This window comes from Lissotriton vulgaris, chromosome 2_1, assembly GCF_964263255.1.
Source record: "Lissotriton vulgaris chromosome 2_1, aLisVul1.2, whole genome shotgun sequence".
Lineage (NCBI taxonomy): Eukaryota > Metazoa > Chordata > Amphibia > Caudata > Salamandridae > Lissotriton > Lissotriton vulgaris.
In genome coordinates, this window is record NC_141687.1 from 1,864,442,176 (window position 1) to 1,864,456,732 (window position 14,557).

The window sequence follows — 14,557 nt, forward strand, 5'->3', positions numbered from 1 at the left end:
GGTTATTTTTTTTTTCTCCTCCTACCCCTCTCTCTACGTCTTTCTCGCACCCACGCTCTTTCTGTTACTCCTTGCTCACCCTCCAACTCCGCCCTCCATCACTCGGGGGCACCCCCACATCACTCGGGGGCACCACCACAGCACTGTCCTTGCTTGCTACCGACAAGCATTGCCATAGCCAATAGGACTTGCATTAGGAAAGTGTAAGCTATTGGCGTTGTGAATAACAATGCTATTAATTTATATATTTTCAAAGCCAACGCATATTAAAAAAAAAAAATTGTCATTTACAATACCAATAGCTCACACTTTCCTGATGCGAGACCTATTGCATTGCAAATGCTTGTTTCGACTGGAGCATGGACAAGGTACTGATTGCTGTCCTTTCACTGATCGCACTGTGATTCAGTTAGTACTTTTATTTTTTTCTTCTAACCTGTCGTCCTTGTTTAACCTTTTGCCATTTGTAGTTATATTTTGCCCTTTACTCCTTTGAAATGAAGTTTATTATAACAGGTGTTATGTTTCCAAATGTATTTTAACTAAGACATGGGTGCACTTGTGTTCTGTGTGATTATTATTTTTGCCAAATGTATATTTTTTTCATTGTTGCGTATGTGGCGAATAACTGAATTGCTCGGAAACAGAGGTGTATTGTGGCGAGACCAAAACAGCATTGGCAACACCATGCACCTTTGAGACTATCGGCTCAGCCATTTCCTTGTGTATACGATGTACAGCATGGGCATTGCCGAGTTTGGCAATAATTTGTAGTCATGCTGAATAGCAGCATGGCTGCTGTGCAGCATGGCTAAACATAATACTTAAAGAGGGGGATATAGCCCGGCGCCCAGACCTGGATAACTGTGCTGAGTACTACTCATTTCTGCACTTGACCCTCAGTTATAGCATGAGCCAAGCAGCCCAAAGCCTTTTGAGGTCTGTGGCACATCCGGTGTAAAACTCAAACTACAAACTTCCGCAATAGGCAGATTGTTCAGCCAAATATTTCCTTTCGGTGGTGTACCAAAACTTGAAGGGGCCCCCTGCAAAGTACATGCGGGGATGCCCCTCACGCTCCAAATCCAGTTCGAAGCCCTCTGCTAGGGGTCTGCCAGTGCCAGAGGGGGCCCCCAGAGATCGGACCCCCACCACGACCGCACTGTGGGGGGCGTTCTTTACACAACTGCTTCCTTTTATGAAAACCAGTCTTATTTCAATGCAAGCTCAAAGAACACACTAAATCAGTGGTTCTTAACCTATTGACCCCAACTAAATCATTACTGGAACCCAAAGACCCCCACTGAATCATTGTTGGAATCCGGGGACCCCCACTGATTAATTGCTGTAAGCCAGTGTCTATGGCCTGAGTATTTTTGATCATTTGAACTGCAAAGCAATACATAAAAAAAATAGAGAAACCAGCACCCATCAAACAAACATACAAATGATTAAATAGTTTAATGAATTCACAAACAAATAAAGAAAAATCTAAACTTGAATGGGAAGGTTGGAGCTTTCTACATCCAATTGAGGTCACTCATCTGTGCAGTATTTTGTTTGATGCACTAGCTCTGCTCCCATGAGCCAATCTGAGGGTACTACCTTAATTTATAGCTTCCCGTTTCAAATCCATTCACATTTACAGAATGCTTTACATTTTCATATCATTTTTCCTCTTTATTTCTATAAAAGTTATTAATCTGATAATATTTAATTTTCTTAATATCCGCATACGCCCTGAGCTGGCTTCGCCACAAGTTCAGAAACACTGCACCAAATGATAGCCTCAGTCTCATGGTAGGCGTGCAAGCGTCGTCCTGAGCGGTATCCTAGAGTCCTTCTAGTGGGACTGGTTATTATTCATTCAATAATGAAGACATCTTTCAGATGTGAGCCCTGCTAGCCCCACTGCGACAGTGTAAGTTTTAACCTCAAGGGTCAACTTGAGTAGCACTGCCCGCTATGTTTTTGCAAGTCCACTGCAGCTCTAACTGGTTCCAACTGTTTTTACCTGACCCAATGGTAGTTGGCTAGTGCCGGAGGCTAGAGAACATCTCTGCAGGCTCTGGATTCTCAATATTAAGGGTCCGTGACCGCTTTTGGTCTCTTCCCAATAACACATCGGGTCTCCTACCCCTTCAGTCAGCTCATTTCTGTGCAACGTCCTATCTGTGGTCCTCCAGCAGTTGGCAAGTTTTCGTCTCAACAGCCTTGGTGCAAGGATTCTGGGCAACTGTACTAGTTTCACGGTGGCACCCTCCTGGCACACAAGTGTATCGGGGTGTCTCACAACAGTTTAACACCTGAGTCGTCCATATCTGTTCAAGAGTTAAAAAAAAACACTAACACTGAGGAGCACATAGCTACCTACACAAGGCTGATGTTTGGGAGTTCTCCAATATAGTTCAGCCTGGCATATGCTCTAATTTTTAAAGCAACCAACTACCATATTATAAGCATTAGACAATACATAAATTGAAGTTCGCTAAACTTCACAGTCATCCTCTCAGCTAGTTGAGCAACCTATCTTAAGAAGGAAAGTGCCAACGCAAAATAGATAGCGACGCAGTCACAAGGTGATCAAGATTGCATAAAAAAGCAGTTTTGTGTGCTCATCGAAAAACCCTGTGCAAGACCTGAACATATTTCTCCTTCAAGGTCTTTAGGATTTAGGAAAGTTTGTGGACTTTCTTCCTCCAGGAGCAGCAGTAGACTTTTTATTATTTATTTATTTAAAACGTTTTATATAGCGCTGGCTACACCCGGAGGTATCAGAGCGCTTTACATGAGCATCAGATCATAGTTCCAGGTTACATCGTTACAAAGGTTACACAGTTCTTGGAGCATGGCAACATAGTTACTTGTAAGGTCGAGATAAACAATAAGCACAAATACGTAAGGGGAAAAGAAGGCCAGGTGAGAGATTCAGGGGAGGGGTTGGAGTAGGGGGAAGTATACAGATAATGAAGGTGGGAAAGAGGAGGGGAGGGTGAGAGACACAGCATGGGGAGAGGAGGGGAACGGTGAAAATTAGCTGCCACTCGGCAGTTTTAAATTAATCCAGGATTTGTACACCACAGCCAAGTCACACTGTTGCATACATGCCTGGCTCAGGACATTGTCACAATATTTTGGCATACAACATAAGGTCTAAGGCAGATTGTCAAAGGGGAGTGGACGTCTTCAATAAAAGATTCCTAAAGCAATCTTGGGACTGACCGGTTTCCACACACAAAAAAATGCCTTCTAAAACGTAGCTTTTAGTCCTGCCACTTACCATTGGTGGGCTGCAATGTCAGTCTTATTTTTTTCCTTTTCATTTGTGATCACATGTCGGCGTGTGTTTGCTTCACTGTCTCAGTGTGTTTATTTTCTTTCCTGAATGCCTGCTTCCCAGTATTTTCAAGAGCTGAATGCAAAGAACTAGCAATAGTGGAACTTCGTGGCACGTTACCAATTTCAGAAACCTACATTTCGGCCCCCTGTCACTTTTTTATTGATGATGAAGCTGTAAACCTACTCCCTTTCTTTAAAGCTGGTGCCGCACAATATGTATGTTCTGAAATAAAGTTTGCACAGTGTCACATTTACTTATTTTTTTGGTTACCTCTTTTAGAACTTGGAGACTGTTTTCGTCATCATCAAACATGCAGTGGTTTCAAAAGGATTTTCACCTTCACCCACTCCTGAATTCACCCTCATCTCACCCCTTTATCTTTACTCATCCTGTCGCCCTCTCCTTCCTTTAGCCATCCGTAAATCCTAATTTTTTTTTTTTTTTTTTTTTTTTTGGAAGACAAACATTCCATCATGCATGTTATTTAAAATACTTAAATACCGCCATGGTGAAGTACTTTATCTTAAAGATACAAATACTTCCCTACATAGTAAAGGTGTTTCATCCTAAGAAGAACACATCCCACCCCTTCCGTAAACACATTTGTGCCTTCACTCTAGCACCCCTAAATGTTTTGGGGCTACAGTTGATGGTTTTATGCTCTTTAGTATGTTTCAGGGCTCGAAAAATCCCAAAAATGGTACTACTCCTGCAGGACTAGTACCTCAAAAAAATTTCCTCGACCTAACTGCAACCTACTTGACCTCCGTCTCTGAAAGCGGAGCAAGTGTGACAAGATAACAAGATTTAAAGGCATTTTTATCTTGTCACATTTGTTCCGTTTTTCACAGACAGAGGACAAAAGTTGGTTTGTTTTCCTACTCGGCAGAAAGGGCGAGTAGGACCTAAAAACAGCTCGACCTTGTTAAATTTAGCTTGACTATGCGAGCGGTCGAGTGGAATTTTCGATGTTTGTAGGGGAACCTTTTGTCTCTTTGACAGCTTACCTTCTCACCTCACCCAGCCCAACCAGCTTCTATACTTTATGTCTAGCTTGAGACAATGCATGCGCTGTCGCGTAAGTCATTTTGTTGGCTTACAGGTGGCTTAGAGCCCACCTATTGCATACTCATGATTGGCTTCATCATAAATCTCATTTACTTGCTTCTCTTTGGTTAGCGAATGTTGGCATTACTTCCTACCCCTACCCTTGAATATGGCCAAGCACCGATTCCCCAGCCCTTTTGTCCTCTCACCTAGTCGCTGTTATCAGGTACTTTTTATCTTTTTTCTTGGACCCCCTTTACTCCCTGCCCCCCACATCCCCTGTGTTGCTGGCCTGTCCCTGCCCCTCATTGTTGCTTTCACCCTCCTGCCAGAAAGAAAGCACCCAAAACAGGTTTCAATATGCTATGCATTGCTTTTTTAGATGCTGTGTTCATGAGGGACCAATAGTGTGAACTATTAAGATTAATTTTAGAAGGCCATGCCTTTAACGTTCTTCACTCCTTCTCTACTCATAAGGCACAATTTTGCCAGAGACGAAGATCATTCTGGCCTTGCCAGCTTTATGATTTTGGTCCTACACTAGACTTTTAGACTTAATAACCTAGTATGGTTCCCCTATAATGTATAAAAATTTGATTTTAACCCAACCTGGCTCTATAACCAGGCCAACTATGAGATACCCAGCTAAAGAAAATAATCCTTTCTTGGGTGTTATTCTCTGAAATGTTATTCTCTCTAACATCAATCCTTTCAGCAACCAGTCACACAGAGAACAGTCCAAATGGACACCTCCTTTAGGGCTGTGGATTTCACTGTCCGTATCGGAGCACTTTGAGTTTGCATCCACCTAATAGATGATGCTCAGTAACTATGTAATAGAAGACATTTTTCCCAAGTCGGTCTTTTGCTTAATGGAAAACAGTCCACATTCAGACAGTATACGCAATAGCCATGCTCTTTAAGTACTTAAGAACATCTCCTCTCTTCCTCTCTAAGGAGGGAACAAACAATATCAGGGTTTGCGACAACTCTTCCCCAATGCCCATAATTTGCCTTCCAATTTGGAGTGAGACATTATTCATTAGAGATTCAATGCATGTAGACATGTTTGTAATATTATATGTGTATTACCACCCACTCCTTTCATTAATTGGATTTCTATCACTTTCAGAGAATCATCACCGCCCCTTTCTAATCAATGCAGATTTGGTTTTCATATCCGGTTCTGCTAACATCCAAGTTCTCTGAGCTCCCTCCGTGTCCCCTATATTAGGAAATGGGACAATTTTCCCATCCCTTACAACTATTGCTCAGCTTTAACATTGACCAAACAGATTAGGATTCATCAAACATGTAGCTTTTATGGGTCCTGTCAGGAAAGACTTCACTAAGTGCTAGTATAAGAATACATGGTTGCACATCCTCTCCATCTTCTAGACTCCTGCCTATTTATCTTTACTTTTTCTGTGGATATCTCTTTGAATGATTTAAGAATCATCTCCCCCTTGCACCCTCCTGGAGTGCTTTCGTCAAAGATGTGCTCTCAGTATAGTGTGATTTGTTACTGTCAACAGGCCATTGTCCTAACAAGCGCAGGTTATTGCGGTTGTGATTTAAACAGAAAACCTGGTCTAGGAAATTTGATACTAAAACTCCTCATAAAACCCAGGAGTGTTAAAGTCTGTGCTAGGCCTTTAACATAATTGGAAGACTCTTTTTCTAGTTCTGCGTTTTGGTCACTGAATATTCACCTCCTTGTTTGATGAAGGGAGAGAGAATTGACTACAGGCATCCACCTAATAGCAAGTTTTGTTATTGCTTGTTACCAAACGCCTACTTTATTTCACTCAGGGTGACTAACTGTGGCATTATGAGAAAGTTTTGATGGATGATTATTTCAGTATGCGAACATTACGCTAGTGAACGTTTGGGATGTGGATGGCATGGGAGGAAGACCCTCTAGGCTGGGCATGAGAAACTAATTGAACGTATTTTCATAAACCTCATCCTGCTTTGCTGCCCTCAGATGGAACTATACTGAGCATATGGCAGCCATTGAGATGTTAATGGGAGCCACCTACTTTCCCTCTGGTTAAAGAAATGCCATACTGTAGAGGTGAGTTAGCTGGATGAGCATAAGACCAATGATCTGAGAAGCTGTACAGGATTCGCTGAGTTCTTATTCATTGCCCTTAACTAGCAGCTTTAGGGTATTTGCTTAGAACCCTTTGAGTAATGTTCGCCTGTGCTTGGTTCTTCTCTGAATCCTCTGCATAACTCTGATCCTTTGTATCCTTCTTTGTGCTTCAGTAATATTTATTTTGCATAATAGCACGGCCAGGCACTCCTGGACTACAGGCGGGCTACTGATTAAAACAAAGTGCTTAATCGGTCTCTGTGGGCAATGAGGATCGAGGTACTCTGTGAATGTGTAGGTTCCCTTTTCTGGACATTGATGAATGGACACCAAAAAGTCTGGGTCCCGTGTTTTTATTTTTTATTTTTTTATAGTTTTTTTTTACTTCAAATGTATCTGTTTTGAATAAGCATTTTGCCCTTCAAAACTAAATCCAGGTAATATAGTCTTGTAGCCCGCTGTAGCAGGCGATACTGGCTATTAAAGGCCTGCTCCAGCGTTAACAAGGGAAAGGGACTTGAATAGCCGATATAGCCCAGCTCCGAAGGGCACTAAGGCTATTAGAACATTCTGCCACTAGAGGGCAGAATGTTCTAACAAATAAAATAAAGGCTTCAGGGAGTGCGAGGGGATTGAAATCCCCTCGGGCTCCCTGAAGCTTTTATTCACAGCCACAGCTGTGAACAAAAACATTGGAATGTTGGAGCTCCGGGCTTATACCATCCATTATATGCCTGGACCTACTCCATTGTTTTCAATGGAGCTCCCAACATTCCAATGTTCTAATCTAGCCTTATAGCTATACCGGCTATTAAAGGCCCACTGCAGTGTTCGGCGAGGGCCTTTAACAAGGCAGCTGGATTTTAGTAGCCGGTATAGCCCGGTTATGAAGGGCTAGAAGGCTATTAGAACACTCTAGGGCAGAATGTTCTAACAAACTAAACAAAGGTTTTAGGGAGCGCGAGGGGATTGAAATCCCCTCAGGCTCCCTGAAGCCTTTGTTTACAGCTACAAAGAAGCATTAGAATGTTGGAGCTCCGGGCTTTTACCAGCCATTATAAGCCCAGAGCTACTCCATTGTTTTCAATGGCGCTTCCAATGTTCTAATTTGTTGTAAAGCACCTCATTCCAATATATTAATCCAAATCTCATGACAGACAAAACTTTAAAATACTTTGAATGCCTGCAAAAAAAGTAAGACCAAACATATACAAAGGTCCTTCTCCTCAGAGCAGTGTATGCGATTCTAGCATTAAAAAAACTGTCATCCTGATATTCCTAGGAAGCGATTATAAGTATTATTTCACGTGCAGTAGTTTGACCATACAAAACAAATTTGTAATTGACACCCTTTCAAGGACAATTACTCGATAGTTATTTTGTCACACCAAGTATTAGACCTCATTCCCAAGGCACAAGCGTTAGCATAATTTCATAAGGACATGAACTGAACGGTCGGCTCTCAATCTTCTAGAAATCAAGCATAACCATCCATATTTATATATTTTTGGGATCCTTTAATGCATTGTTCATTGCATTAATAAGAACTTCATACCCAAAGGAATCTAATCTTTTCCCGTCAGACATGTTCAGAATGCGCTTAATCGGCACTGGCGGGGGACAGAATTAACTTAAAGGTTTTGTGCACTGTTCTCCAAGTTTACTTGAGCAGGAGCTATGAATACTTTTGGATACTGGCAAGCGACACCACTGATCCTCACAGGGCCTGATGTTCTACAGCTCCTCAGATCTTCCAAAGAGCCTTAAAACATCAGAAACATGGAGTGAAGACCCTTGCAGTCCACTGGTCAAAAAAGTCCAAACCCAAGTTCTAAATGAAACTAGGTGCACATCAGGAAGAGATTCCGAACAGACCTATTCCGCCTCACCTGTAACAGAACATAGGAGTTGCAAATAAAAAAAAAAAGTACTGGATTGGAGCCTTCTATTGACTGACTGGACTCTTAAACTTCCTACGACGCCTGATGTTCATTGCTCTGTTCTAAACTAGTGCCCTTAGGTAGCTGCAAGGTTACACGTATCTCTTTACAACATTTCAAAATAAAAACTTAACCCACAAAATGATTAATACAAAACTTCTAAATAAATTAAATACAGACAAATTATCTAGCAGTTAAAACCACTAGTAAAAACATTTTATTCATATCTAGAACATGTCTTTACCTTCTTCTAATGAGTCACTTAGTTATTGTGCACATGCTTTTTAAATACATATTATTCCATATGTTGCCGTTTCAATATGATAGCCATCCCGATCTCATTTTTATATTCCATTTATGCTATTACATTAATAAGAGTGTGTATTTAGTGGTTTGGCTATGAACGTGTTGATATGATAACCTATTTAAGAAGCACCAGAGTACGTGCCAGCATTGATGGCAGAGTATCCAGTTGCTCCATTGCTATGCTAGGAGTTAAATGTTCAGAGGCTATCCCCACCCACTTTCCTCACATGCCAAGAACTTGTTAGGATTCATTTTAGTCCACTCAAGTGACTACTATTCTTTACACCAAAAATTGTGCTTTTTAAAGCCTTCAGCTTATTAATAATTCTCTCCAAATATGCCCTAGAATTTGATAACTGTTGCACGTCTTTGCAGTTTCTCCATTCGAAAATTTTTGTTACTTAGTGCAGTCCATTGTAAATGTTTTTTGAAGATTTCCTCATGTTTTGAATTGTTTCTTAACTTGTTAATTATTTTCTCTACAGATGCAGCAACTGTTTTATGAAAATTATGAACAAAACAAAAAGGGCTACATCCGAGACCTTCATAACAGCAAAATCCATCGAGCTATAACTTTGCATCCAAATAAGAACCCCCCCTATCAATATAGGCTTCATAGCTACATGCTAAGTCAAAAAATTGCAGACTTGCGCCATCGTACAATTCAACTTCACAGAGAAATAGTACTGATGAGCAGATATAGTAATGCAGAAGTGCACAAGGATGACCTTCAGTTAGGGGTTCCGCCATCTTTTATGAGATTTCAGCCACACCAGCGGGAGGAAGTCCTTGAATGGGAGTTTCTCACTGGAAAATACCTTTATTCTGCTGCTGATGGACAACCTCCAAGAAGAGGGATGGATTCCTCTCAGCACGAAGCACTTGATGATATTGTAATGCAGGTTATGGAAATGATCAATGCAAATGCTAAGACTAGGGGTCGCATTATTGATTTCAAGGAAATACAGTATGGCTACCGTCGGGTAAACCCCATGTATGGAGCAGAGTATGTTCTTGACTTGCTACTACTCTACAAAAAGCACAAGGGAAAAAAAATGACTGTTCCTGTTCGGAGACATGCCTACTTGCAGCAGACCTTCAGCAAGATCCAGTTTCTTGAGCACACAGAAATCGATGCCATAGATTTAGCCAGCAAAATTAACCGAGATTCAGGTTCCCTGTCGTTCCTTTCCAGTTCTCTAAAGATGTTTGTACCATTTCAGCTTACTTCATCAAATGTTGAGCACAGAGAGCCAAAAGAGAGGAAGGTGAATATCCTGGTTCCACTCTCTGGAAGATTTGACATGTTTGCACGGTTCATGGCCAATTTTGAGAAGACCTGCCTCATTCCAAATCAGAATGTTAAATTAGTAATTTTACTTTTCAACTCTGACTCTAATCCTGACAAGACTAAACAAGTTGAATTAATGAGAGATTATCGTGTTAAGTATCCAAAGGCTGATATGCAGATTTTGCCAGTTTCTGGGGAGTTTTCACGAGCTTTGGCACTTGAAGTTGGGTCATCTCAGTTTAAAAATGACTCTTTGCTTTTCTTTTGTGATGTTGACCTGGTGTTTTCAACGGAGTTCCTTCAGCGATGCAGAGCAAATGCGGTTTTTGGTGAACAGATCTATTTCCCAATCATCTTCAGTCAATATGATCCAAAAATTGTTTATGCTGGAAAAGTTCCTAGCGATAATCATTATGCTTTCACCCAGAAAACAGGACTGTGGAGGAACTATGGTTTTGGTATAACCTGTGTTTATAAGGGAGATTTGGTTCGTGCCGGGGGATTTGACGTCTCGATCCAAGGCTGGGGGCTAGAGGATGTGGATCTTTTCAACAAGGTTGTGCAAGCTGGCTTAAATACTTTTAGGAGTCAAGAAGTAGGTGTGGTCCATGTTCACCATCCTGTTTTTTGTGATCCCAATCTTGATCCAAAACAGTATAAAATGTGCTTAGGGTCCAAAGCTTCCACTTATGGATCTACTCAACAGTTGGCTGAAATATGGATGGAAAAAAATGATCCCAGCTTTACCAAAAACATGAATACCAATGACTCTGCAAGGACAGCCTAATGAATTTATTCAACATAGCTGATAATGGCACGAGAAAAGTTCTGAGCTTTACCAAAAGCAATAGAAAAATATGACTCTGTGAGGACAAAACCTAATATAAATGACTCTGTGAGGACAGTAATACCCTGTAATATCGCTGGAAACTTTTTTATCTAATTTATTTTTTAAAAGTTTTTTATGAAAAAGTTCATTTTTCAAATACCATCTGAAGATATATTTTAGAAACCTATTTTTTACGGACTTGGGTGCATGACGTGTATAGAGATGGTTCCATTCTGGTATTGGACCTTCTAGGACCTATGTTTCAAAGTGGGATTCTGCAGATCTCCTTTTATTTAAATGTGTTTAGGTACATCTTTAAACGTTTTTCAGGTTTGTGGTTGTTGCGTAGGCACAATGTTCTCTGTTTAAAAATTGAAAATCCACAGATTTATATAGAGTCCTATTCTTGACCCCTCCCCCGCGCACAGAAGTCCATAAACACATTCCCACACACTTGTCCGATCTCTTTCTGTCCTTTTGCTCCATTGGCATAGGTTGAAGTTTGCAGCGGCAGTGTTTTACAGTGACAGGAAGGTTTGGAGGCCAACTGCCTAAATTTGCTTGAAGAAGACACTGTGCGCCATGGTTTTTTGGGGCACAGCTTTGGCCATGTTGGTTTAGGTGCAGTTCTTTGCCATGTTATCTCGGAGCTCAACAGCAACTTTTTTCCTCCTCTCCTCCTCGGATGAACAGCTACTGCCCTACATCATTCATCCTCCTGAACAACATCCACACTCCTGTTAGCTTTTTTGAGCCTCCAAAACACCTACCTCCACATAAGATAAACTATCATCTCCTGAAAGCTTAAAGGAGCACATTACTGCATTAACACTGCAAATCTCAAACAAATTGTGTTTTGTACTTGCCCCAACAACCCCCTTACACCACCATTGTTTGGTATGTGGAAGGATTAGACAACATGAACAAACACAGTGAAAATGGGTGGAGGTGAACCTGTTTTAATTTCCTGCACACAACATAACAAAAAACCTAAACCCATGCACTGCCATCGACCTCTACTAATTGTTGAGTAGTACATGCATTCGCTGCAGGGCCCTAAACCTTAACTATCACTGTTTTGGCACCTCCAGCATCCAGAAATAGTCTTCCAGGTGTAAAGGAATACTGCCTGTTTTTTCCTTAGTTGCAAACCTACAGCAAGTTAAACTGTGGTGTAATGCGTTAATATCAGCGGTTTTGTTAAACGGCTATTGTATTTTTCATCTGCCAAACATTACTACCAATCAGGAACGAACTTCCAGAGTAGGGAGTACATCAAGATTGTATCCAAAGCCCTAGGTTGTAACAATCTGCCACATAAAATGCATTTTGCCTGTTGCTCCTTGACTAATTTCTTGGAACCTTTGTAAGTTGCTTTAGTAGATGCAAGAGTCATTGTTATGAATAACTCTGGATGAATTTGGCTATTGTTCCTTTTTTAAAAGTGAATATCACCAAATGTATGACCATTAGTTTACAGATGACACGTTATCTTCAGTGGTTGCCATCCTATACGTGCCACATGGATTGTCAGTCTTTGCTACATTGAGTGCTGGTATTCATAAATACTTCTCACTCCAGTTCAAAGGAATCTCCAGTAAATGTTCTTTTCACTTTAACTGCTCCAATGCAGGTGTACTGTAAACTGTTAGTATGTACTAGTAATGACGAGTTTGCCGCTAAACAAGGATGCTTTCGATTGGGGTTTGATCTTTGTAACCCTTGCTGGAGTTCAGCCACCACCACAAGTCTTGTGAAACTGGTTGTTGAAACTTTTTTTTGTAGAGACCGTCTTGAACTACTTTTTGGTTTTTTTCTGGGATGCCCTGCTGTTGCAGTTTATCCACCCCCAGGTTTTCAAAATATTTTAATACTAAACATCACTCTCTGGAAAACCTAACCATTACTTTAAAATGTCAAACTGGTATATGAAAATCCAACTGGGAATCTGTTAAATTCATTAAAACTGCTTTCAAAAGCACATATTTTCCTACATATTTTGATTACTTTGGAGAAATCACATTTTATCCCTTCTCGAAATGTACTTTTTACAGTGCATCTGTGATTATTATTCTTGCATTTGCCAAGTATATATTTCTGCAAGTCTTAGGCCACTTACTAAATTCATTATACACCAGTACAATGAACCCGTTTGTTTTGAAAACTGTAGTGCTGCATGAGTCTCTGCATGCATTGATGCCGTCTTTTCATTTTCAGTTTAAAAAAGACCCTTCTGGAGTTATGCTACACCAATATTTCACTGATTCAATTTAGACCTAAACATGGCAATGCAAGTTGCATTTTCTGTCCCTTTTTAAATTAAAACCATAGTAAGCGTGGCCATTTTAAGATACTACAAAGAGATGTCCATTCCAATATTCTTTTAAAGCTCAGTTGTCATCATGTAACACAGTTCTTTTGATGTGGTGTTTTGCTTTGTAAGGCACCAACACAAAAAATCTACTTTAAAAAAAAAACTTCCATCTGATCTCTGGATGCTACCTTATTGAATGGTGGTTTTTTTTCCCCGAAATTAAGTTGACTCTAAAGTGGTGTAACTAAGTTGACTCTAAAGTGGTGTAACTTATCTTAAAATAAATTTGAGACAGTAATTTAGATTACTCAAATATGTATACTGGAAGCCCTACGCTTTGCTAAGCCATTTCGTACCCTGTAGCCTACAGTCAGTAACATTGAGCTTTTGAAAAGATAATTTTCAACCTCCACAAAATTGCCAAAAGTGGGGGAAAAAAACTGAAAGGTCAAGTGGTAGTTAATTTTACTTTGACTTGTTCCTTCAATTGTTTGTGACTGTGTGTATTTCCTTGTGAGATACTCTATTGATTCCCCGTACAGATATTCAGTGTTTTTTTTTTTTTACCAAAGTGCCAATTCAAGTTTTTTTGCATTGGTATTACACTCCAATTGTTTTAATTCCACAAAAAGGACAAATCCTCATGCCTCTGTAGTGTATATACAGTGTTTATTATATTCTTTTTCAACACTACTACACAAATCCTTTATTTTTGACTGAACAAATCCCTTGTACAGGGGCATGTGTAACCCACATCCCTGCCCTCGCACACAAAGTATTTTTATAATATTTACAAGACGAAGAAGGTATTTTTGGGGTAGTTTTCTTCTCTTTTTTTTTTTTTTACTGCAACCCGGAAGCCTTAATTGTAATGTGAGTAATGTATAATATGTTAGTTATTCTAGCCTATATATGGCATACAAATTGTCAAAACATTTTTTATGATTGTTCATTTCCTGATAATAATGTCACTGTACGTTTTAGTGTTCGGTTTACATATTTTTGTTTGTTTGTGGCAGTGGGTGTTTTGGAGCACAAGGAACAAACCGGCGTAATGCCTATTTAAATTATTGGTTTAATTTATAACACATGAAGTGCTGTGAAAAGTCCGTTGAAGAGTACCTTGTTTTCCTTGCACATTGAAAATGTAATTAAAATAATTCCAATCGAAAGGAAAATGGCTGTTTGGTGTTTACTCAAATTTTGGAATTTATTTATTTAGATTCTTATATCGCGCAGGAATCAATCCCGTAAGGGTATCTCCGCGCTTTGCTCTTCCAAGGCTAAGTATTAAATTTGCAGCTACAATGTAGGTGATTATTTCGGTGAGAATGCTTCTCGGAACAGTAGAGTTTTTAAGGATTTCCTGAAAGACAGGTGGTTAGTGGACAG

General features: G+C 40.1%; 1 protein-coding gene across 1 annotated transcript in view; it reads left to right on the forward strand.

Annotated features, from left to right (window-relative positions):
• CHSY1 (chondroitin sulfate synthase 1) overlaps positions 1-10,942 on the forward strand; it is a 43,229-nt gene extending 32,287 nt beyond the window's left edge. The window contains exon 3 of the mRNA XM_086958056.1: positions 9,217-10,942. Coding sequence (XP_086814182.1) covers positions 9,217-10,809 — 1,593 coding nt within the window. The 3' untranslated portion in view covers positions 10,810-10,942. The remainder of the gene's footprint in view (positions 1-9,216) is intronic.
• The last annotated feature ends 3,615 nt before the right edge of the window (positions 10,943-14,557 follow it).